The 26,067-nt window shown below is 44.1% G+C and overlaps 1 protein-coding gene across 1 annotated transcript in view; it reads left to right on the top strand.

Moving 5' to 3' along the window:
- The first annotated feature begins 677 nt into the window (after positions 1–677).
- HSD17B2 (hydroxysteroid 17-beta dehydrogenase 2) overlaps positions 678–26,067 on the top strand; it is a 62,004-nt gene continuing 36,614 nt past the window's right edge. Inside the window, exon 1 of the mRNA XM_030863237.2 lies at positions 678–960. Within this exon, the coding sequence (XP_030719097.1) occupies positions 693–960 (268 nt within the window). The 5' untranslated portion in view covers positions 678–692. The remainder of the gene's footprint in view (positions 961–26,067) is intronic.

Raw genomic sequence — 26,067 nt, forward strand, 5'->3', positions numbered from 1 at the left:
CCCTGGCGCAAATAAGTACCAATAGGTACTGACCATTATTTATATTGTTATTATTGTGTTATCTCTCCCTGGCCTATCTTTCCTCTGGTGAGACCAAAGCACTTCTCATCTGCCAAGAATCTCTTCCTCTACTCTATTCTCTTTCCATCTGACCCTTCAGTCTGACTCTAGTGGGGGATGGCAGGAGTCCTGCTGATGTGGGCAAAATCAGTGATGCACACACACGCACCCTTGAGTCAGGAAAAGGGCTCCACAGATGGACCCACCACAGTCTCCTAAAGCAGAAGAGACTTCCTGCGAGCTAGAGGTTTTGTTATTCACTGTTCAGACAGATTGAATTCTGTCAATTATTACCCAACTGGTTATCTCTCCAGGGGTCATTAAAAAAAATGCGTGTGTTTGTTGTGGGTGAGTATGCATCTGTGTTGTGTGTGAAGTGGGCGTGCGGGGAACAGTCAAATAGGAAGTGCTCCAGTATTTACATTAAACTGCAGACTGGTTTAAATTACCCACCAGGAAATATGTGGCCGTATGAGTATGCTTAATTCATGCTCATTCAAGGTGTTCCGGGGCTGTTTTCTCCCCCTACCTTCTTGCCTCTCCGTTCAAATAACCCAGGCTGCCTGCAGCCTGTCTTTGCCCATTTGACTCAACAGGCCCTGAGCACGGAAAGGAGAAGAGAGTCTCTGAGAATGGGCACTTTCTTCTCTGAGCCAGGATGGCTTTGCCTGACTGTCACCGCAGTGCTGGGAGGAACAATTTTTTGCAAACTCAAGAAGAACCAAGGGCAGGTGGGGAGAAAGGTGGTCTGCCTGGCGGGCCTCTGGGGAGGGGCTTGCCTGCTCAGCCTGTCCCTCTTCTGGGGCTTGATCCTCTTCTCCCTGTCATGTTTCCTCGTATATACTTACTTTTCTGGCCAAGAGTTGTTACCTGCGGATCAAAAGGCGGTGCTGATCACAGGTAAGCGGATGGCACTGCGATTCCCCCTCAGGGTGGGAACTGACACTTGCTTTGCCTTAGGGGGACTCTTTCGGATTAGTTTTAAAAAGAAAATACTTGGCATGGAGTAAATGAAAGCACATCCCCAGTGTCTTTCACTACACTGTTTCGGTTTGCTTTCTTTAGGAGGTGCACTTGACGGGCTGATGGTGAGAGGGACTGGGAAAGGGACGTGCACCTAAGCCACGAGTTTGTTAATTTCCCAGCATATATAAGAGTAAGCAAACGCCGTTTGTTTGTTTCATTGTAGCCAGGATTGTCGCCTCAGTTTTTTGAAGCTTAAACCAAATTTCGTTCTGAGATGAATGTTCAGCTGCGTTCTAGACTTGGCCTCTTATTCCCTAGGTGCGCAAAAAAGCTGTCAAATTTAGGTTATCCTTGTACTTTGCTTCGTTTTTTAAAGATCGAAGAGACTTACCTGGGCTGGAAATTTTGCGGTTTTCCCCCACTGCTGTCAAGAACCTTGTGTCTCATCTGAACCTTTGTCTTCAGATCTGTCATTGGACCGCTAATATTTACTAATTGGATCAAGCCGGCAGCGTGTCCAGGAGGCGGCTGCTTGTTGGCTGAGCTGCCAGCTTTTTCCTTCTTTTGTGTTTCTTTTTCTGCTGCAAGTGTGAGGCCAGATTAAATTCCTGGGTGTTGTAAAACTGGTTTGTTTGGTTGTGAAGTTTGATTTTTGGATAGGGCTTTAATTAGGATCACCACAGTGTTATCCTAACCTAGAAAGCCCAGCCAAGGTGAGGATACCAGCTGCAGAATCATTTGCCAGGAGGTCATCACCCCACCCCACCCCGCCCCGCCCCCCACCCCCAGGCTGTGACCTGCGGGAGTGAAGGCAAACGGAGTGTGAACAGAAGCAAATCAGGCGGTTGCCCAGTTCAATGAGAAATGGACTAGAAAGTGACTTGTCTATCTTGCCTTTGACTTTAACTCAATAGTGAAATTCTCTCTTAAAATGAGACACAAGTTGGCCCTTGCTGGAGTTGTGAAGCGCTGCAGAAATAAAGCTTCTGCGATGAAAAAAAAATAACCAAAACAGTTCAAAGGTAGAAAATTCAGCTGATCCGTGGGATGCTTATCTCTGTGAATGTCTGGTATCACCTGGAATCATGCACCCAGAAGACTGGCTGTGTTTTCCGCTCTTCCACTTGAATTCTCTGGGGCTGGCTGGGTGAAAAGCTATAATAGCAGTATAAATTTTTCTGTTCTGTGTGTAGTAGCAAGTACCCATGGTCTTCAGGGTAATTCTAGGTCAAATTTATTTTTTGTACTTTTCCACTTGTACGAAAGAAGACAGAACAATTAAGCATGTTAAAAAAAATAATAGCAATGCTGTGGTTGACACTAATGGAACATGATCTCCTGGAGGTCCAAATATTCCTGGGAAATCAATTTCAGGGAGCAGCGTTTCTAAGGCTCATAGATAAGAATACTAAAGCTTAGGATAAACAGAGGCAAACTTCAAGGTAACCGAGAAAATAGGAATTATCTCTGGCTTGTTTGTCTTGTCAATGTTCTTTATCCTCTGCTTTTGAAGATGTAGGCATGCAGAAACGCACCAAATACACACCCAGTTCAGTTAGTTCACATCACCCATTGAAATGTCCTGACTTGTGTTCAGTGTCATGGAAAATGACTGATTCAATTAGGCAATTTGAGCCCAATGACTAATCCCTCAATGAAATGCTTAACAATTAGAAAGCTTAGAATTAAGAAAGGAAAGACGTACATTAAGGCTAACTGAAATGTGCCTCTCAGGTTCTTTGTCATTTTCATGAAGAATGTCATAGATTCCACATAATTCTAGAGACCCTTTCAAGACCTTTGTACTAAGTAGGGAAATTTTAAATGACTTCATTTAGTTAGACCAAAACTCATTAAAAAATAAGTCATCGTGACTTGGAATAACCTTTGTTTCAGGTTGGCTTATGTTACAAATTGGTACACATTTTAGTGTCGGGGAATACAGAGAGAAATGTCTCAGTATACATCAAAACCATAAATATTATTCCTTTATCTGATAATTCAAGATTTGGACATTTCTCTTAAAGAAATAATCTGAAATGTAAAAAAAGGGTAGATGCAAACCAAAATGGCACATTCACAAAGTTGTTCAACACAACCTCATTTAAAATTGTGAAATATCAAAAGCAATAAAAATGGTGACAACATTGTAAAATTAGAAAGAAAACAATAAATGTCATTAAAAATGAAAAAAAAAAAACAAACCCGAAATGGTGACAAATTACGGTATATCCTCTGGATGTAACAATAGGCAACAATTAAAAATGACAACCACAGGACTGTGTTATAACATGGAAACTGAACTAAGAGAAAACACTCTGGGGATCTAGGTGTTTGGAAAAGACTGCCTCTATGTCACATGAAGAGGAAAAAGCACTGGAAGGAAACAGTCTGTGAATGGTTGGATCAGAGTACCTGGATTTGTTTTTCCCTTAGAATTACTCTAATATAGTTATATTACTTATATAACAAAAATATTTAACAAAGAGATTATGTTAAGAGGGTGAAGTCCATCTTAGTGCCTAGTTAATTATGGACCCAGGTGTAAGACAATGACAAGAACAATTTCAAAAAAATCTTTTTCTTTGAGTCCCCTACTTCACTTTGCTAAGATAAAGGTCTTTTGTCTCCGAGACATATATTTATAGCAAGAAGAAGAAATAAGCAAGCACTGGGCATTTGAATACACATTTGTCCTCAAGGCCCCTGAAGCCATAGCAGCCATTCAATATTTTAAATAACTCTAAGATTAGTGAAGAGCAGGTCCACAAGATTGCAATAGCATCTCAAGCACAATACAGTGAAAAGAATGTTGAAGTCTGACAGGCTTGGCTTTGAATCTTGCATTTGCTTTGCCTTAGGGTAGGTTCTCCAGGGGCAGGGCTTGAGATGAAGATTTGTGTGAAAGGGATTTATTAGGAAGTTCTCCAAGGAACAGAGGTCCCAGAGTAAGGAAGATGGACAGGGAAGGGGAGGAGGCCAAGCCCTGATTCAGCATCAAGAGAAGCCTGCTGAGGGTCCCATGTTGGCTTAATCCCCCGGGGCAGATCAGGAGGCACTGGTGGGTCACAGGTGAGAGCCATCCCCATTGTGGGCCAGGGAGCTGTACTCCTTATACCCTCACACCTCAATCATTAGTTAAGGGCTGTCACCCTCATCCTCTTTGGTGGTAGGAGGGGAGGCTTAAACTCCAAGCACTTTTGGCTCTCCATGCTCACTGGCTAAAAGGACCCCAGCATCCTGGGCAGCGCTTGGACAAAGTCGCAGGTGGTTGGGAGTGAAGGTGGTAAGGATTAGAGCACCAAAAAATGGTCAAGGGATCTGGGGCAGCATGACATCTGCTACATACCTCTTACTAGAAGTGTGATCCCTGAAAATATCCAGTTTTAGGCTTTTGAACTTCTGTTTTCTCCTCTGTAAACTGGAAATGATACACACCACACACACACACACACACACACACACACACACACACACACACACACTGTCTCATAGATGGAGTTAGTAGATGAGAGAGGGAGAGGAAGGGAGGAAGATAGGAGATTCTGTGTGTTGACCAGGTGGGGTTGGGGTTAGGGAGAATAAGAAGAGAACAAAATGAAAAAAGAACAGCTGACAAAGAAATAGAAAGAAGAAACATCCATTTATTCATTCAGCTATTGATTGAGTCCTTGGTATGTGGCATGTATTGTCCAGAAGCAGTGGAGGAAGAAAGTTAAAGACCATGCAGTTGTTATGTTGTTAGGTGATGGGATCTGAGTTCCCTGTTGTCCTTAACCTTGGACCCACATCCCCTGGGGGTTCCTTCCTCTTCTTCCGAGGTTGTGCATTGTCATTCTCAGCCTACCCTTTGAATTTCGTAGAAGTTCACAAGTTCACAAGTAACTTTGATTTTCTACCCTCAGGGCTTTCATCCTGGTCCCTCCAGTGTTTCTTGCCCATCCCGAAAGTTAACTACTGATTTGGCGTCTGCTGTGTGCAAGGCAGACACCTGGAGGCTTTCCTAGTCTCCTGGGACAGATACGGCCGCAGCTCACTATAGCCATGAGGTGGGGTACAGAGGGTGCCTTCAGGAGGGTTCCCAGAGTGCCATGGGTCCCAGTGTTGGGTGCAGGAGGGGCCTCATTAGGAACTGAAAAGTAGCTTTCTACAGAGAAAATGAGGTCTTCCAGGCTAACTGGTTAATCAGGTATGACACACATCCAGCCCTCATTAAAATTTGTTGAGTTGGAGAATTTTAATTGGAATTTTCAAAATTGGGTACAATGGAAGAGAGATCAGGGAGGGGGAGAAAGATATGTTTGATGTGGAAGTCTTTATCTTATGCTCCAAACAAAGTGCCTAGGTCGATGGTGACCCCCTTCTAGGACTTATTAGGTAGTCTAATTAAGGTTCTAAAATGGAATACTGTTGGCATCAGCTTGGGGTTTGGGCTCCTTTGACTTTAGTGGTAGACTATTGTAATGGATAAACATTGACAGTGGACTAGGGACTAAAGCAAATAACATCTCTGCACTCAGAGCTTTACATGCCTTTTATATTTGACTCCCATAACACTAATAACTAACATGAATGCGGAAACGGTGTCCAAAGTCCCTGAACTACTAAGCAGCAGACATGGGACTAAACCCAGATCAGACCCATTTGCCATCCAAAGCCTTTTTCTTAACCACAGTTATTATCAGTGTTATAGCTACAGTTACTAGTAGCCTATAAAGGTTTCCAGGATATAAAATGTGTCCATTCATCGGCAAGTAAGTGTTGAACATCTTTTATGTGCACAAGGCTCTGCTTCATACAGAACTTGGCAATTGATTGGATGCAAGATATGCCCATGAGAGCAGATAAAATGAAGGCACCATGGATGGGGATACCTTTGAAAAGGGTGATAACTGAGAGATGACATATGGTGAATTTGACTTCGGGTTTGAGTTTGAGGGCAGTGAGGGGGCAGTGCAGGTAAAGAGTCATTGGCAGTTGGAAATACAGACCTAGACCTTGGTTAGGTTTGGAGAAGGAGGATGGAGAAACACAAGCAATATAGTGATGGTTAATACTACAAAGGAAGAGGTCATTGGTATATATTGTATGAATCAATACTGTCCTCAGTGAGTCTATAATTCAGTCGGTCTGTCAGATTTTTTTTTTTTATGAGCACATATCCTCTTTTATCATTCAGTTTGAGCTTAACCTTAGCCCTCTACAGAGAGGCATAAAAAAGGTATTGCTAACTTGGGTAATTTCGTAAAGGTTTGAACGGTGACTTTATTAGGCATTTTAGATGGCATGTTTAGGTTGGTGGATACTCTCATGGAATGAAGTCCCCCAAATGTATCGTAAGCTGTTTGATGGCAGGGACCAGATCTTTTTTTATAACCAAGTCCCTCCTCAGTCTCTGAGCACGTTAGATCCAATACAATGTTAATGAGTGAGTGAGCCCTGAGTGAACGAACCAAGCTGGTGAAATGTCCTCCCCTTTTCGTGGTCATTGGTTAGACACAATGGGTTTATGCCAATCTGCCCACCTGCTTAGGTACTTATCTCTGCCAGTTCTTTTCGCTGGGGTCACCTGTGTAGAAAGGGCAGAGTGACATGGCCGAGCTCTGAAGGCCCCATTGTTCTGCAGTGAATTCATTGTTGGCTTGCTCTGGACAGGGCTTTGTGATGACTTGGTTCTAAGCATCTCACCCAGGATGTGGCACGAACAGACTATCCTCTGGTCACACCCCCAGCCCCTCCCACCAGGCTGCTGAAGCTGCTCTCCCAAGGGTCACTGGTGCCCTCCTAGTTCCCAGAGCTTGGTTTCTACTCCAGCACTGCTGAACATATTTTCCTTCTTGACACGGCCTCCTTTGCCTGCTGGGATACTACATTTCCATGCTTCTCCCCCACGTCTCCATCCTTTGACCCCTCCGGGTCCTTCTTCCTACCCCTCCCACTAGGTGGCCTCTACGGCTCTGTCCTTAGCCCTCTTCAGAAGGGTTCATGGTACAAACAAGTTCTTATCTCTGAAAGTGATCAAGGGTATCCTTGCTTACCCCCTCATGGCCAAAGCTGCCTTTTCCATTTGTTTATGTCAGTCTGAGAACCTTGATTACCCCACAGATTTTGGCATCCCCTATTTATGCTCCTAAAGATGAACCCTTCCCAGATGCTATTCCTTTGTTTATACCTTCCAGCATTGGGGTTCAATGCTGAGCCTCAGAGTTGAGGATTACACTAGATCGTAGGGTGTCAATATGTATCTGCTAGGACATGGTGTGGGCAAAGGTTCTGAAGCAAGACCGGAGATATCAGGTTAATGGGTAGATGGTTCAGATAGTTCCATTTTGCTGAAACAAATGGAGATAAACAGACACCTGGGGATGACACACGTCAGTAAATCCAGGGGCCAAAGAGGACAAGACGGGGGCAAGGTAAGCAGGGAGCATGAGGAAGTCTTGGGCAGAGACAGAGTGGAATGGAGAAACATGCCTATCTTGGATGATACAGGGACCCCTGGGTCTGTCCCATTCACCACTGTCACAAAGTGGCATCTCCTCTTTAACATGGAATTCACTGCATGCAGCACCCTGTGTTCCCTGACCCCCACCCCCTTGCCCACTAGTCTGCATCAGGAGATCCTTCCTCTGTGCTCAGAACTGCCATCTCCCATGGGTTTCATGCCATAAACAGGACACTGAAAAGATACATATACTGCTCGCCAGGCAGGGTCTGGTCACATGCAAGGGGGTCTCCCTTGGCCTGACTCATTTGTAACAAGCCCGTTGTGATACTGGGTGGAAAAAGTAATGAGGAGGAAAGAACATCTCATCTGCCACTTTGGCATTTACACAAGCTATGGATAAACCTCATCTCCACCATGAAAAGGTACTGAAAAACAATTCTAAAATTCAAAAACAGAAGCCACTAGGAGCCTTGAATGCCCTTTGTGTGCAGAGGACTCAAGGTCCAGGAACTGGGCCAGATGAATTTTAATTTGAAACAGTCAGTGGCCAGCATGGTCTCAGGTTGAATAGAACCCAAATTCCACTTTTATGGATCAAAGGCTTTGATAGGGCAGTTGAAACACTGGAAAGGGATCTGGATTTCATTGAATTCTATTTTCTAAAGACTCACATCTACCGAGGTCCTGTGGCCTGTAGAGTCAAACCAAACCTGGGCATCATTAAGGAGAGGAATAGAAACAAAACCAAAACCATGTTCCTCTCTTGAAACAACACATGTGCATCTAAGTGCAGGTCTGGTCACTGTCATTCAGGGTGGGCAGTAGGTTGCAGTGGTTAACACCAGACACTTAGGACAATGACAGATATGGCTACCAGCTCCTGCCTTGCCACTTACTAGCTTTCTGACCTAGGGCAAATTAATTAACCTGTCTGAACCTCAGTTTCCTTATCTGTAAAATGGAGATAATCATAGTAGTGATCTCACTGGGATTGTTGCCAGTATGGAAAGAAATAACACCCATAACGGGCTATGTGTAGATGGTAACTCTCATTCTTAGCCAAACAGGGCAGCATGAGGGTGGTGACCACATAGTCAAAGGATGAGGTTGCAGAAAGAGTCCTCCAACTCTGGAAAGAGAAGAATGAGCATGATTGCAATAGGCTCTGGAATATGAGATGGAGGGAATCACCTCCTTAGGATCCTCCCACCCAATACCAACACCTTTTCCCACTTAAAGTTTGAGAGAAGATTCTAGAAGCCACAGAAACTGGGTGTTCACATACAGATAGCAAACTGATAAGTCATCCTAGGGAAATATCATTGTAGGGACAATGGTGTAGGGGCTGGGGTTCCACTGCATCCTGTTCCCCAGGGAGGGTCTGGTCACATGCAAGGGGCCCCTGACCTGACTCATTTGTATCAAGCCCATTGTGATACTGGGTGGAAAAAATCATGAGGAGGAAAGAACATCTCATTCTGCCACTTTGGCATTTACACAAGCTATGGATAAATTTTATTTCCACCAGCCATCTCCCAATGCCTGAATGACCTTTTCAGGATCACCCATTTAATCCAGTGGGGTTACCCCTGTAATGGAAAACTCATTACCTTCTCAGGGAAATCATTTCACTTTTATCCAATGCTAATCATTGTAAATATTTTCTTTATAATGAGCCAAAATACGCCTCCCTGAAATATCCAACAGTGCACTCAGTTCTGCCCTTGGAAGTCACATAATCTAATTAAACCACTCTTTTGCACGGTAGCCCTTGAAAAATGCGAAGACTGCATCATATCATAGCCAAATCTGCTTTGAACTAAATCTTCTCATTCGTTTTATCATTCCTCCCATGACCTGGTTTCCAGAACTTTCACCATTCTACTAAGTCTCCTCTGGACCATTTCCAATTTCTTGACATTCCTTTGAGATGTCGACTCATTTTTAACATCAGGTACCATCTCAGTATGAGCAATACACACCAGACTGGAACTAATGCGGTGAAATTAAATCAGTATACATGCAAGGTTCTTCTTGGATGTTGTTGCTTTGTTTGGTGGGGTCAATCCACAACTCCCTTTTTAATATCCCCAGCTGAGTTCTGAACTAATAGACGTAGGCAAGTGGAAATCGAGATGTCAGCTTTATTCCCGATAGAAGCCTTGGAGAAGGTGTCTTAGATGTGTAGGACTAATGGTGCACCCAGTCAAGGCGGGTTGAAAAGACTCAAGCCTTGCCCACAAGGTAGGGCTTGGGTTGGACAGCTAGGCTATCACAGCCTAATTGCACAGGTGTTTTGCAGGCAGGGCGATGCCGAGGAGAAGAGGAGAGTTTCCATGTGACACTGTGCCCTCTTGAGTTTTCTGCTCTATTTCTCAGTCCTGATCATTTGCCCTGAACTGTCCTTTTGGTTCTTCTGTTAGAGAGAGAAAAGACCTTTGCATCCAGTGAAACGGTCTTGTACAGTTCTTTCTGTCAAAATCACCAATCAGATGCTTTGCTCCACCTCCCGAGGGGGAGGGAGGAGCGAGAGACAGAGGAGGTCCAGTGTCACACTGATAGATATCCCTCTATACTGAAGGAAGCATAGGCAGTGAGGAAGAAGTGTTCGCCCTAATATTAGGCTCAGAAAGCGGCTCTCTGGATGGAGGATGCTGTGTCTAAACTGTGGCTTATGTGATAGAGGTCCAGGGAGGTTTGACTACAAACTTAAATGGGGTCAACAGTGGGCAGTTTGCCCACAACCTACCGCCCCCACCCATCCCAACACACACCCACATACACACACAATATCTAAAAGAAGGTATTAGACCACCGACTAGCTCTGGGCCCTTGAACAAGTTGCTTCACCTCTCTGAGGTTAGTTTTCGTCCTGTGGAAAAAGGGAATCATGATGGATACCTCTTCTCAGGATTACATAAGATTACAAATATATATGTATGCTCCGTGGCACATAGTAGATGCTTCCTGAAATATAATAACTTTTGCCCTTCTCCATCTTGTCCGGTTTAGTAATCCCCTTGGCAAAGGAGATATAAGCGGAATAGGAGTTTGGTAATTCTGCCTCCTGTACCACTCACGAACACCACCTCATTGGCCTCCATTCTGCCTGCTCCTTTGTTCTTGTGCTTTATGACCATCATTTGAAAGACAAGCCTTCTTTCTGTGGTTAACTCATTTCTGCAGGCCTCAGACTCATCTAGGTTTTCACTTACAGATGCTTTTCTTACATGGGTAGGGCTTCTCCCGTGTCAGGACCCTTAGTTCTGTGCTGTACCTACCTATGGCTCTTGCCCTTTTAAGCCCTGGCGTCATCTGAGAGCTCCCTATGTGGTCACTCTAGCCTCTTGAGTTTTCTCCCGTGATTCTTCTCAGTCTTGATCCTTTTCTCTGCGTTGTCTTTCTGCTTCTCCTCTTAGAGAGAGAGTCTTTGGAGGGCATTGGATCAGGAGCCCTTGCTCTGGGTATAGTGCTCAGCTGCTGTCTCTCCTCCTGAGTCTCCACCTCTATATGAGAATCCTAGGCTGGGAGCGAGGGGTGCCGAGAGTGAAGAGGATGTGGGATTGACTTGAGCTGCGATGGGAAACACAACTGGTCATTGTCTTCACGTTTCCAATCACCACTTGTCAACGGCCCCCTGAGCACACTTGACATACAACGGGGAGCAAAGACAGACAAGGTCTCTGCCCTCATGAAGCTTAATTCCAGTGGAGAAAAACATAATACAAACCAACCAATAAATAGATAAAATAATCCCAGCATGGCAAGACTTTGATGGCATGGGTAGTGACTTCACTGTACTGCTCAGAACCACCTGGTATTGGAGGCTTCCTGTGTGTTAGAAACTGCGTCAGGCACCGTGATTAGCATTTTCCATGCCTAATTTCAGTCAGTTTTCACAATGCCTCACAAGATAATTTTTTTAATATATGCAAATCCTTAAATATATGAAAGTAGGGTAAATATTCACAACATGCCCAATACCCATATTCTAAAATCATGATGGAGAGATCGATGAGATAATATCTGTCATTAATCCCATTCAAAAATGAAGAAATTGAGGCTTTCAAGGGATTATACAACTTAGGTCATATAACAAAATAAGTAAGTGGCAGTGCTAGAATTTAAATGCAAGTATTCTATCCTTCTTTTAGTTCAAGCAGATGATAGAGTAGTGCAGACAGGGGAATGGCAGATGTGCCTCTTCTGGGGGAAAGGGATAAGGATGGTCAAATGTTTCAGACCTGCTAAGCTGTCTCAAGCATCTCTGGCTTCCACATTCAGGCCTAGGGTGTGATGGTAAAGCGGACTCTCAGCAATGGAAGGAGAGGTCTATCACCCAGCAAGGCTCACCTTAGCAGCTCCAGAAAACCCTGAGGACTGAACAAGCAGGGACTTCCCTGGGGTTTCTCTCCAACAGTAGGGTTGTTATGTTTCCCATGAGAAGCCGTTAATGCCCCCTGCAAGGTGACTTCTCATAGGGAGTCAGTCTCTATTTTCCAAATATTCCCAGCTGTGCCCTGGGGCTGTCACTTGGCTACCTCTAGGTTATTACTTCAAACCTACCTTGTGTACTGTTGAGTTTTGTGAAGTTTTCGGTAGTGTGCAAAGGGGATTAGAATCTATTCATTCATTATTTCACCAATAATTATTGGGCACTCTGTGCTGGGTACTGGGAATACAGGGACAAATAACATGCATTCATTACACTGAATAAACTTACAGTGTAGTTGGGGGGATAGATAAGAAACAGGACATTACAAGGCAACGCAACATGTGAGTGTTCAGAGAAGGGAGAAGAAGTAAGAGGAGATAAGACCCCCTAGGAGTCTGGGGCAGAGGCCAGGAGTTTGGAGAGCAGCAGCTGATTGGAGGGACCTTATGATGGGAGAATCAGAGGACTTGCTAGCTCATTGGGTCTAGGTAGAGAAGAGGAGACAGCCACTGCACATTAGACTTTCCCTACTATAACCCTCAGCAAAGCTCTTGGTGATTTCTTTGGACAGTCTATCTTGCTAGACGGACGGTGAGCTCCACGAGGGCAGGCAATATGTAAAGCGTGGTGGCCACGACAAGCTCAAGGAATGAATTCATGAACAAATGAATGTAGACCATGATTCTGAGGCACTGAGAATGATTCTTCCTCCTAAGAGAAACAATAGATTTTGAGAGGCTGAGGGGAAAGAACTGACTTTGAAGAAAAGATAAAGCCTTTTGTTTGAGACACTTCAAATCTGAGGTGCCAAGGTTGTACCCAGGTGCAGTGTCCAGATGAATTCGAAAAGTGAGGCTAAAATCCAGAAGGAGCCCAAGACTGGAGATACAATTAGGTTAGTCTTCCACATGGGTAGGATAAATAAAGCTCTGAAAGCTAAAACAATGCCTGAGAGAAGAGTGTAGATAGAGATTAGAACAGGGAACTGGGCAGTGAAGGCCACCCAAATCTATAGAAAAGGAGGTAGAAGGTAGATCTGAATGGTGTAGGAGGCAGATCCAAGGAAGAGGAAAGTTCCAATGAGGAAAGTTATAAACAACTTCCAGTATGGAGGACAGATTGAGTGGGATGACAAGATACCTCTGGATTCAGTTCTCTGGGGAAACTGATTAGAGAGATTTCAGGAAAGGGTATAAGAAGGAGCCCCAATGCAAGGACCGTGAGGGGATGGTGTTGGTGAGCAACTCTGAAGTTTTGAGAACACTGGTGGAAAAAGGAAGGAGCAAGATGGGAGATTAGCTCTAGGGAATAGTAAGATCAAAAGAACTTTTGGAGAGGGAGAAATTTGGGGCAGTGGTTTTGGAGCCCCAAAAGAAAGGACTCAATGAAGAAGACATTGAAAGTGCAACAAAGATTGTGGTAATTGATGAAGTGGGAGGCTCTTGCCCAGGGGATGAAGAAGAAGTACAAGCAGTCACTGTCTCAGCTTTCCTTCAATTTACTTTATTTCAATTCACTTATGTAGTGAATCGTCAATGGTTTGTGGTGCCAGTTATGGTTATAGGGTAGTTACGAGAATAAAATCATATAAGTCATGCCAGATGCTTAGTACTATGCCTGCTGCATAGTACAAAATCAGTGAATGCTACGGCAGGAAACTAGAGAAGACAAAAGACAATAAAGCAATCAGAGAAAGCCTCATGTTGGAAGTAATACCAGCTATTTTTCTGGGCTGGAACAGGTAGTCTCCACGTTGGACTCTTATCTCTCTGTTCCTGCCAAGTTAAACAGAATGTCTCCTGTCATCACATTTGCCAACCTTTATGAGTATTTGTTTGATGTCTTCTTCCTTCTAGAGCAATAGCTCTTGACTGGAGCAATTTTGCTTCCCAGAGGACATTTTAGCAATGACTGAAGATATTTTTGGTTGTCACAACTTGGGGGCATGGGAACAGTCCATTGGCATCTAATGGGTAGAAGCCAGGGATGCTGCTAAACATTGTACAATGCACAGGATGGTCCCCATAACAAAGAATTACTTGATGTCAGATGTCAATAGTGCTGAGGTTGAGACACCCTGTCCTAAGGTGTGAGCTCCCTAGATCACGGGCCATATCACTTTTATTGATCATGGTGTCCCCAACTGCCAGGTACAGAGCAAGTCACATGATGGGTACCCAATAAAAATAAAAGGAAATGAAAGGAAGTGGATAAAGAAGATGTGAGATACACACACACACACACACACACACACACACACACAAAGGAATATTACTCAGCCATAAAGAAAGAATAAAACATTGCCATTTGTGATACGATGGATGGACCTAGAGGGTACTAGGCTAAGTGAAATAAGTCAGACAGAGAAAGACAAATACTGTATGATTTCACTTATATGTGGAATCTAAAAACCAAAACAAAAAAACAAACATGATAAAACAGAAGCAGAGTTATAGATACAGAGAACAAATAGAGGGGGGCGGCCGATGAGAGAAATAGGTGAGGGAGGTTACAAGGTACAAACTCCCAGTTGCAAAATAAATGCATCACGGATATGAAACGTACAGTGTGGGGAGCGTAACTATGTAATATCTTTCTATGGTGACATATTATAACTAGACTTGTGGTGATCATTTTGAAGTGTATAGAAAGACCAAATCACTATGTTGTGTAACAGGAACTAACATAGTCTTGTAGATCAATTATACTTCAAAAACAAACAAACAAACAAACAAATTCATAGAGAAAGAGATCAGATTTGCCATTACCAGAGGCGGGGAAGGGGGAATTGGATAAAGGCGGTCAAAAGGAAGGAAAAAAAAAGGAAATTGGGGATTGAACTGGAGCTTGAAGAATAGGCCAGGTCTGAATGTAATTTTCTCTGCTTTGAGTACACAGTGGCAGAGGGTGCTGGGAGTTGTTTGGAAAAGAAGTTCACAAAGGAGACTAAATATTCTATCCCCAATGGAATGGAAGAGATGAAGCAGCCCTGGGGCTTTACCAGGAGACTGACACTGCTATAAACGAGAGAGTCTCAGAACAAAGGGTTTGGAACTGAAGGTAACACAAGAACATCCCAGACTGAGCACTTCATTGTTTTGACAGATAGAATTCAGCCAGCCTCAGAAGCAGCAGAGATAGAATTTTTTTTTTTTTTTTCCGGTACGCGGGCCTCTCACTGTTGTGGCCTCTCCCGTTGCGGAGCACAGGCTCCGGACGCGCAGGCTCAGCGGCCATGGCTCATGGGCCCAGCCGCTCCGCAGCATGTGGGATCCTCCCGGACCGGGGCGCAAACCCGTGTCCCCTGCATCGGCAAGCGGACTCTCAACCACTGCGCCACCAGGGAAGCCCAAGCTACCGTTATTTCTTGATTAAATAAACACTTTGCTAAATGACATCTCTTGGTCACGACTTCCGGTTCTCCTTGTTTCTTTGATCCTTCATCTAATCATAACTCATTAACTAAAGTGCTTCCTAAGAACTTTTCCTAGCAGCACAGGCTTTGGCTGCACTGAAGGTGCAGAAACATAAGGATCCACAGCGCCCGTGCAGATCAGAACCCGTGCAGATCAGGCACTTAGTGACTTGGACCACAGAGAAAAGAAGGCAAGCCAAAAAGCACTAAGAGCAGGGGAGATTTGGAAGAGGCACGCATTCCAAACAGGCTAAGATTAACATGCCCCTTGTGCAGAGTCTACAGAGGAGACAGAGATCCTTGAAATCGTCACCATTTTTCATTCTCCTGAGTTAAAAACAATGACAGGGATTGCAAACTAAGACAGCAAATACCAACATAACCAATGATAAATTTAGCAGGAATAGGAAAAGTCCATAGTGCCAGCCATGGACTCTGAGTTTCCCACCAGACAGTAAGCCCCTTGAGGGCAGTGACTGGGTCAATCTCGGTCAGCATTCAACCCCCAGCATTCAGCCCAGTGTGAGGCAGAGAGAAGCTGAGTGAATTAATGAGCGAGACTCTTTGGTTGGGGCTAGCTTCTAAAGGTGTTATAAATCAACTCTGAGACTATGCACAGAGAAGACTTGACTGTGTGTGTTTTTGTCCCTGAGGGAAGCTTCATCTCTGGTTGCTGCTGGGAACCAACAAAAGGCTGGACGTGGAGAGTCGCCCATGGGCAGGGTATCCCCTTGGCACTATGCAAGGAGGTTCTAACCTAGAATATATAACCATAGATAGAAGTTCACGTTTTGGTTTAATCAAGCAAATAATCAAAGTGACTCATATATCAGGGAGGGTCACCCTGCCCCATTAAGTCAAGATATCATCTGCTTGAGTCCCTATATGAGGGGCTCATATACCCTGTGAGAGGTCTATCCATGCTCTCTAAACCATGTTTGCAAATCCCCAATCTTTCTCCAAGTCAGCTCTGACTCTCATTTCCAGTGAAGGTGAACTCCTGTTCTCCACACTGCTTTCCATCAAACCATTTAAGAGCCCCTTTTCCTTTAATACTCACCCTCGAACCACCTACCAAAAAAAAAAAAAAAAAAAAAGCCACACACACCACACACACAAATCAGCTGAAAGTAGTAAGCTTTCCAGAAAATTCAAGGCTCTTCTGTCATAGCAGACATGGTAGATATTAGACTGCCCTATTCTTCTATTATTTTTTATATCTTACTTTTTATTGACTTATAATTCACATACCATAAAATTCACCATTTAAAGTGTACAAGGCAGTGGTTTTTAGTATATTCATAAGGTTATCCAACTGTCACCACTAACTAATCCCAAATTTTCATCACCCCCAAAAGAAACCTGGAACCATTAGCAGACCGTTCTGTTCTGAAAATGTCACTTAGTCATTTCTGCCTATTCGACTTCTCAACCTCCCGACATGTTGCTTTCCATCCCCACCACCTCCACTTCATCTCTTTGGGGTGTCACTCATTCTCTCTTTCTATTAGTGTTTTTAGCTGGAAGGGAATAGTACATGGCACTGCTGTCCAGTGGAAATATAATGCAAGCCACATAAGTAATTTAGATGTTTCTAGTAGTCACATTTTAAAAAAATGAAACAGGTAAAATTAATGTTAATCATATATTTTACTTAATGCAATATATCCAAAATGTTATCACTGCAGTATGTAATTGGTATAAAAGTTATTAATGAGGTATTTTTCCTTGTACTAAATTTTTGGTGATTTGTTTGTATGTTACTTCCTTGGAGAAGTCTTCCACGATCTGCCTCCTCAAGGCTGGTCCCGTCTGCCTCAGTTATTCATCACAGCACTCATTTAGTTCCTCTGTAACACTCAACACAATTCATCATTTTCTTTTTTATATCATACAGGTAATGTCTGTATCCCACACTGGACTGTAAACTTTGTGAAGATGGTGCTATAGTCTGAATTACGTTCTCCCCAGGAATTCCCTGGTGGTCCAGTAGTTAAGACTTCATGCTTCCACTGCAGGGGGCACGGGTTTGACTCCTGATCGGGGAACTAAGATCTCACAAGCTGCGTACGCAGCCAAAAGAAAAAAGAATTACATTCTCCCAAAATTCATATATTGAAGCCCTAGCCCTACCACTCCCCCAAAGTGATGGTATTCAGAGATGGGGCCTTTGGAAGGTGACTGGGTTTAGATGAGCTCATGAGGGTGGGGCCCCCATGATGGGGTCAGCATCCTTACAAAAAGAGATACCTCTCTGTCATGTGAGGAGGCCTGCAGTGAGCTTTCTTCGTGCAGGCCAGGAAGATAGCTCTCACCAGAACCTGATCATGCTGGCACCCTGGTCTCTGATTTCTGGCCTCCAGAACTGTGGGAGGATGGATTTCTGTTGTCGAAGCCATCCAGTCTACGGTATTTTGTTATGGCAGCTGAGCTGACTAATACAGATGGGGATCACATTTATCTTCCTCATCAATATATCCCAAGTGCCTACCACAGTGCCTGGCACACAGTATGATCTCAGTAAAAACTTGGCGAATGAATGAATAAGTAGATATGGATGTCAAAAATTATTAAGGTGTAGCAATAGCTACTTAGGCAAGTCACCTAGAATAGTATCCATTGGGAACTTTTCTTTCTGGGAATTGTCACCAAACTTAGAGATTGTCCTCCTGGGAATGGGCCACACAACGCAAATGAGATTTACTCATAGCTGTGGTCCAGGCAACAAATGTTGAAACTCAGTTCTCTTGTCTGTGAAATGGGGATAAGCAGATTGACCCTATGACCCATTTATTCACTCAACAAACACAGAGTTCCCAGTGTACTCCAGGCACTGTGCTAGGTGCTAGAGATTCAACAGGTCACAAAGCAAAGTTCTTGCCCTCATCAAGCCTGCATTCTACTGGGAGAGACAAATATTTAAAAATTAACGTACCAGGACTTCCCTGGTGGCGCAGTGGTTAAGAATTCGCCTGCCAATGCAGGGGACACGGGTTCCATCCCTGGTCCGGAGAGATCCCACATGCCACAGAGCAACTAAGCCCGTGTGCCACAACTACTGAGCCTGCATGCCACAACTACTGAAGCCTGCGTGTCTAGAGCCCGTGCTCCGCAACAAGAGAAGCCACTGCAGTGAGAAGCCCGTGCACTGCAATGAAGAGTAGCTCCCACTCTCCACAACTAGAGAAAGCCCGTGAGCAGCAACGAAGACCCAACACAACCATAAATAAATAAATAAATTTATTAAAAAAAAATTTAACGTACCAATATGTCATACAATGTCAGGTACTGGTAGGAACAATGAATAAAAATACTGAGGTATCCTAGTTAAGGTGTGTAGTACAGTGTCTCAAATATAATAAGGGGCCAATAAATAGTAGCCTTTATATCTTACTATTCAAGTTATGATTTACTACACAGTATCTAAAGAGATACTTTTAAAATAAAAGTCAGCTCATGTCACTCCTTTGTTCAAAACTTTCTGATGTCATCTCATCACACTTAGAATAAAAGCTGTAGTCATCACCATGGTTGAAAGCAGGGTTTCTCTATCTTGGCACCACTGGCATCGGGGCTGGATACTTCCTTGTTGTAGGGCTGCCCTGTGCATTGCAGGATATTAAGCAGCATCCTTAGACTCTACACACTAGATGCCAGTAGCACCACTCAACTGTGACAACTAAAAATGCCTCCAGGTATTGTTGGATGTCCCCTGGGGTGGGAGCCAAATCGCCCCAGTTGAGAACCATTGGCTTAATGGCCCCACTTGAACTGGCCTTGAACCACTGCTCTGATTTACCTATTATTCCCTTCCTCACCTACTCTGCTCTGGTCAAAATGGCCTCCTTGTTCTTCCTCTAATAATTATGTCCTAAGAGCTCTTCCCTGTGCCTGTTCAGCCTTCCCTGGATTATCGGTTCAACTGCTCCTGCACAGAGGTGCCTTCCCTGACCTCCATACAGAACCTGGCATCCTCCTCCCCAGTCGCAGCACTCATCACCTCTTAATATCATATGCATTTGTTTGTGTGTTTATTGGATGTATCCCATCTCCTTCTACCATGTAAGTTCCATGGGACAGGGACTTGGATGGTTTTATGTACTTCTGTACCCCCATGATCTACTATGTGCATAGCACATAGTAGGTACTTAATAAATAGCTGTTGAGATGGCCAGTAGGCACATGAAAAGATGCTCAGCATCGCTAATTATTAGAGAAATCAAAACTACAATGAAGTACCACCTCACGCCAGTCAGAATGGCCATCATTAAAAAGTCTACAAATAACAAATGCTGGAATGGGTGTGGAGAAGATGGAACCTTCCTACACCGTTGGTGGAAATGTAAGTTGGTGCAGCCACTGTGGAAAACAGTATGGAGGTTCCTCAGAAAATTAAAAATAGAATTACCATATGATCCAGCAATCCCACTCCTGGGCATATACCCAGACAAAACTATAATTCAAAAAGATACATGCACCCCTGTGTTCATAGCAGCACTATTCACAATAGCCAAGACATGGAAACAACCTAAATGTCCATTGACAGAGAATGGATAAAGAAGATGTGGTACCTATATACAACGGAATATTACTCAGCCATAAAAAAGAATGAAATAATGCCATTTGCAGCAACATAGATGGAACTAGAGATTATCATACTAAGTGAAGTAAGTCAGAAAGAGAAAGACAAATACCATATGATATCACTCATATGTGGAATCTAACATGTGACACAATGAACCTATCTATGAAATAGAAACAGAATCACGGACATAGAGAACAGACTGCTGGTTGCCAAGAGGCAGTGGCGTGGGAGAGGGATGGATTGGGAATTTGGGATTAGCAGATGCAAACTGGTGTGTATAGAATGGATAAACAACAATGGAATGAAAGCCTGGATTCAACTAGAAAATAACACAATGTTTTGTGTGTGAGTAGGGATGGCAAATAACTTCCTCTCTTTGCTGTCTCTGGTTGGTTAGGCGTATGTGGGGGAGTGGGTTCTAAGGGAGAAAGGGCTTTGATTGAACAACATCCATGGTGGCATCAGAGGGGTGTGGTGGCAGTTGGGACATCCCAACTCTGTTGGAAGGAACTAAGTCATTGACGGTCATGGTTAATGAAACAGAAAATAGAGAACTTCTGTAAATCGGAGATCTCTTGGATTTCTGGGCAGGATTTTAGTCAATTTTGGCAGGTAGCATCTTGCACCATTATATGTTAGAAGCAGCCAAGTGAGTTTTTGGCTACATGTTGGCAAGAAGGACATCCTGTCAGTCAGGAAACACCTTTCCTGTGCAAAAGATACACAGAGACATTATTAAGGCAGTCCTTTGCCGATGAAACTATAGATAATCATAGGGAGGAGGAACTAAGCCACCCTGGGATAATGCGGGAATTTAACGACATGTCCAGGTAGTTTTCCCTTCTTTGTGTTATGTTAATCTTAAGTAAATTTACTTTTTATGTAATAGTGTGCTATTTTTTTACGGAGTTGCTTAACATGTTTTTACAGGTGTTACTTTGCTTGTAAAATTTCTTGTGAAATACGGGGTTGGGACCTTTTGAAAAATAATTCCACTAACCAAACCACCTGAAAACAAAGCATCCTGCAACATACTTGACCAGTACTCTTTAAAACCATCAAAGATATCAAACACAAGGAAAAGTCTAAGAAAATGTCGCAGCTGAGAGGAGCCTGAGGAGATAGGATGAATAAATATAATATGGGATCCTGGAACAGAAAAAGGACATTAAGTAAAAAGTAAGGAAATCTGAATAAAGTACGGAATTTAGTTCATAATAATGATTCAGTATTGGTTCATTAATTATAGAAAACGTAGCATACTAATGTAAGATGTTAATAATAGGGGAAACTACCTGCAGGGCGTATGGGAACTCTCTACACTCTCTTCCCAATTTTTCTATAAATCTAAAACTGCTTAAAAAATTAAAATCTATTTTTTTTAAAAAGACCCACTTTACCTTGAGATCTTGGGCATGAAATAAGGTAACATATATAAACATAAGGCTCTCAGACTTTTGGGACCTAGATCCCAGCACTGTTTTAGGCACAGAGGACTGAACAGTGAAGTAGATAACCCAGTAGATTCCCTGCCCTGATGGAGGTGACCTAGTTCTTTCTCTTTCCTGCCTGTATTCTTCTCCAATGGGGTGTTCACTAAAGAAGGGACTTTAAGTTCTCTGTAAACAAAAACTATGGCCTGTACTTCCCAGGACTTTTCTACTTATAACATTCGTTACTCTCTGTTTTAATGATTTACCTAATGTCTGTCTTCCCCCAGGGGTTCTTCACCTCAGCGCTATTGCCGTTTGGATCATTCCTTGTAGTGGGGTCTGCCCTGAGTGCTGTGGGCTGTTGAGCAGCATCCCTGGCTTCTACTACTGGAGGCCAACAACACTCTCAGAGTTATGACAACCAGAAATGTCTCCAAATGTTGCCATGCATCCAGGGGGACAAATTCACCTGTGACTGAGATCCCTGCCTTAGGTGATTCTCGACCCTGGCTGTACACTGAAATCACTTGGAGAGCTTTAGAAGCTATTGCCAATACTAAGCCCCATCCCAGGCCAACTAATTAAGACTCTCTGGGGATGGGGTCTGGGCACTGACGTTTTTTAGAGTATCTCAGTGATTCTAGTGGGACTCACGATTGAGAACCGCTGTTCTAGGCAGTAAGCTTCATGAAGGCAGGGACATGTCTTTCTTTTATGGTGGTATTTCTAGGACCTAACACAGTGATCCCTTAGTGAATGAAAAATGAATAAATGAATGAATGAATAAAGGTGGAGAGAGGCAGGAAGACGTGTCAGAAGTTAAATGTGGCATTTAGGGAAAGCCAGAGCACCACTTTTTTTTTTATGGTCATGGACACCAACAGTTGAATAGATTCTTCCTACTTCTTTTCGAGGAGATGGGCATTTAATAGATTTTAGTCTCTGCAAAGGCACCCTAAGTGGAAATGGTCTGGGGAGGTTTGGCTGAGGCCCCTAGTACTGCCAAGAAGTTTTCACACTCTTGTCTAGATACTTAACTCACCTCTTTCTAATGGCTTCTGGTCTAGGCTGAGGATTTCTGAAATTCTGGCCATCTCAGCTGACTGAACATCATGTCCATCAGCATCAATTTCCGGGATGTCAGTAATGAGTCTCATGTCTAGTGTTTCTTAACTGGCATACTCTTAACACATGTAATATGAAATCTTGGACAATTATGATGTTATCTTCTGTGGCATTTGAGGATGTATATCCCTAACTCGGTGGCAATCTGATGGGAGGCTGAGCTGAGTTGGCTTTTTTTTGTCATGAAATGCAGAAAAGGAGCTATAGATAGATGTCAATGTCTTAGGATGAAAGGCATGGGAACTGAATGGAGGTGAGGATTGGGAGAGAAGGTTTTGGTCCTAAGTAACTGGAAGGAGGGTGATGCCATTTAGGAGAATAAGAAGTTCCAGAAGGTGAAGCAACTGGGGGCAATTGGTGATGAATTCTGTTTGAATTTGGAATGGCAACAGGTGGAGCTCAGGAGTGGTTTCAGGACTGGACTGTGGTCTGGAAATCCAGCCATTTGCTCAAACCCAGCAGGGCTACTTTTTTTTTTTTTATTTTACCCACAGGATATAATCATTATTTCTTTTTCCTCTAACAATACATTTTATTTATTTATTTTTAACATCTTTATTGGAGTATAATTGCTTCACCATATTGTGTTGGTTTCTGCTTTATAACAAAGTGAATCAACTATACATATACATATATCCCCATATGTTCTCCCTCTTGTGCCTCCCTCCCACCCTCCCTATCCCACCCCTCTAGGTGGTCACAAGGCACCGAGCTGACCTCCCTGTGCTATGTGGCTGCTTCCCACTAGCTATTTTACATTTGGTAGTGTATATATGTCCATGCCACTCTCTCACTTTGTCCCAGCTTATCCTTCCCCCTCCCCATGTCCTCAAGTCCTTTCTCTACGTCCAGCAGAGCTACTTTGATTGGTTGCTTACTTTGCTGCCCGGCTAGGAGTGGCTCCCTCATGCACCACTGAGAACAAACCCATTGCATTTTTCCTTCTGGAAGAGCCGTTGTAAGTCATTTGCACTGTTGCATGGATGATGGGACTCCATCCTCTGTGAAGGGAGCTGGGACCAGTGATGGGGACCCCTCTCAGGCAGAGAGCTTTCATCTTTGGTGTCCCCACTTTGTGCACCCCCCACCCCCACCAAGTGCTCAAGGAGACGATGAATGAATCATAGCAGTAAAAGAACGTGAAAGAGCAAGGGTGGGTTTGAGAGCCAACTCTAGTACATCCCAGCTGTGTAGCCTTGAATGAGTATATAAACTCGTGGCATCTCAGTTACCCACCTTAACATAGGAATATCAATAGTATAGAAGAATTATTCATAAAGGTTACATTCCAGGAAAAATGCATCTATTTTCATTAAAAAATTTACGTGAGAGAGACTTTCAAGATGGCGGAGGAGTAAGACGCGGAGATCACCTTCCTCCCCACAAATACATCAGAAATACATCTACATGAGGAACAACTCCTACAGAACACCTACTGAACGCTGGCAGAAGACATCAGACCTCCCAAAAGGCAAGGAACTCCCCCACGTACCTGGGTAGGGCAAAAGAAACAAGAAAAAACAGAGACAAAAGAATAGGGACGGGACCTGCACCAGTGGGAGGGAGCTGAGAAGGAGGAAAGGTGTCCACACACTAGAAGCCCCTTCGCGTGCGGAGACTGCGGTTGGCGGAGGGGGAAGCTTCAGAGCCACGGAGGAGGGCGCAGCCACAGGTGTGCGGAGGGCAAAGCAGAGAGATTCCCGCACAGAGGATCGGTGCCGACCAGCACTCACCAGCCCGAGAGGCTTGTCTGCTTACCCGCCGGGGCGGGCAGGGGTTGGGAGCTGAGGCTCGGGCTTTGGTTGGAGCGCAGGGAGAGGACTGGGGTTGGCGGCGTGAACATAGCCTGAAGGGGGCTAGTACGCCACGGCTATACGGGAGGGAGTCCAGGAAAAGGTCTGGACCTGCCTAAGAGGCAAGAGACCATTGTTTCGGGGTGCACGAGGAGAGGGGGTTCAGAGCACCGCCTAAACGAGCTCCAGAGACCAGCGCGAGCCGCGACTATCAGCGTGGACCCCACAGACGGGCATGAGACGCTAAGGCCACTGCTGCCGCCGCCAAGAAGCCTGTGTGCGAGCACAGGTCAGTATCCACACCTCCCCTCCCAGGAGCCTGTGCAGCCCGCCACTGCCAGTGTCCCGTGATCCAGGGACAACTTCCCCGGGGAGAACACACAGCACACCTCAGGTTGGTGCAACGTCATGCCGGCCTCTGCCGCCGCAGCTCCGCCCCACACGCCGTACCCCTCTCTCCCCCCAGCCTGAGTGAGCCAGAGCCCCCAAATCAGCTGCTCCTTTAACCCCGCCCTGTCTGAGTGAAGAACAGACTCCCTCAGGCAACCTACACGCAGAGGCAGGGCCAAATCCAAAGCTGAACCCCAGGAGCTGTGCAAACAAAGAAGAGAAAGGGAAATCTCTCCCAGCAGCCTCAGGAGCAGTGGATTAAATCACCACAATCAACTTGATGTACCCTGCATCTGTGGAATACCTGAACAGACAAGGAATCATCCCAAAATTGAGGCGGTGGACTTTGGGAGCAAGGATATATATATATATATATATATATATATATATATATATATATTTTTTTTTTTTTTTCTTTTTCTCTTTTTGTGAGAGTGTATGTGTATGCTTCTTTGTGTGATTTTGTCTGTATAGCTTTGCTGTTACCATTTGTCCTAGGGTTTGTCTGTCCGTTTTTATTTTTTGTTTTTGTTGAGTATGGTTTTTAGCGCTTGTTATCATTGGTGGATTTGTTTTTTGGTTTGCTCTCTTCTATCCTTTTTTCTTTTTTAATTTTTAATAATTATTTTTTATTTTAATAACTTTATTTTATTTTATTTTTTCTTTCTTTCTTTCTTTTTTTCTCCCTTTTCTTCTGAGCCATGAGGCTGACAGAGTCTTGGTGCTCCGGCCAGGTGTCAGGCCTGTGCCTCTGAGGTAGGAGAGCAGAATTCAGGACATTGGTCCACCAGAGACCTCCCGGCTACACATTATATCAAACAGCGAAAACTCTCCCAGAGACCTCTATCTCAACGATAAGACCCAGCTCCACTCAATGACCATCAAGCTACAGTGGTGGACACCCTATGCCAAACAGCTAGCAAGACAGGAACATACGCCACCCATTAGCAGAGAGGCTGCCTGAAATCATAATGAGGTCACAGACACCCCAAAACACACCACCGGACGTGGTCCTGCCCACCAGAAGAACCTCACCCACCAGAACACAGGCACCAGTACCCTCCACCAAGAAGCCTACACAACCCACTGAACCAACCTCAGCCACTGGGGGCAGACACCAAAAACAACGGGAACTATGAACCTGCACCTGTGAAAAGGACAACCCAAACACAGTAAGATAAGCAAAATGAGAAGACAGAGAAACACACAGCAGATGAAGGAGCAAGGTAAAAACCCACCAGACCAAACAAATGAAGAGGAAATTGGCAGACTACCTGAAAAAGAATTCAGAGTAATGATAGTAAAGATGATCCAAAATCTTGGAAATAGAATGGAGGAAATACAAGAAATGTTTAACAAGGACCTAGAAGAACTAAAGAGCAAACAAACAATGATGAACAACACAATGAATGAAATT

This window comes from Globicephala melas, chromosome 19 (genome assembly GCF_963455315.2).
Source record: "Globicephala melas chromosome 19, mGloMel1.2, whole genome shotgun sequence".
Taxonomy (NCBI): domain Eukaryota; kingdom Metazoa; phylum Chordata; class Mammalia; order Artiodactyla; family Delphinidae; genus Globicephala; species Globicephala melas.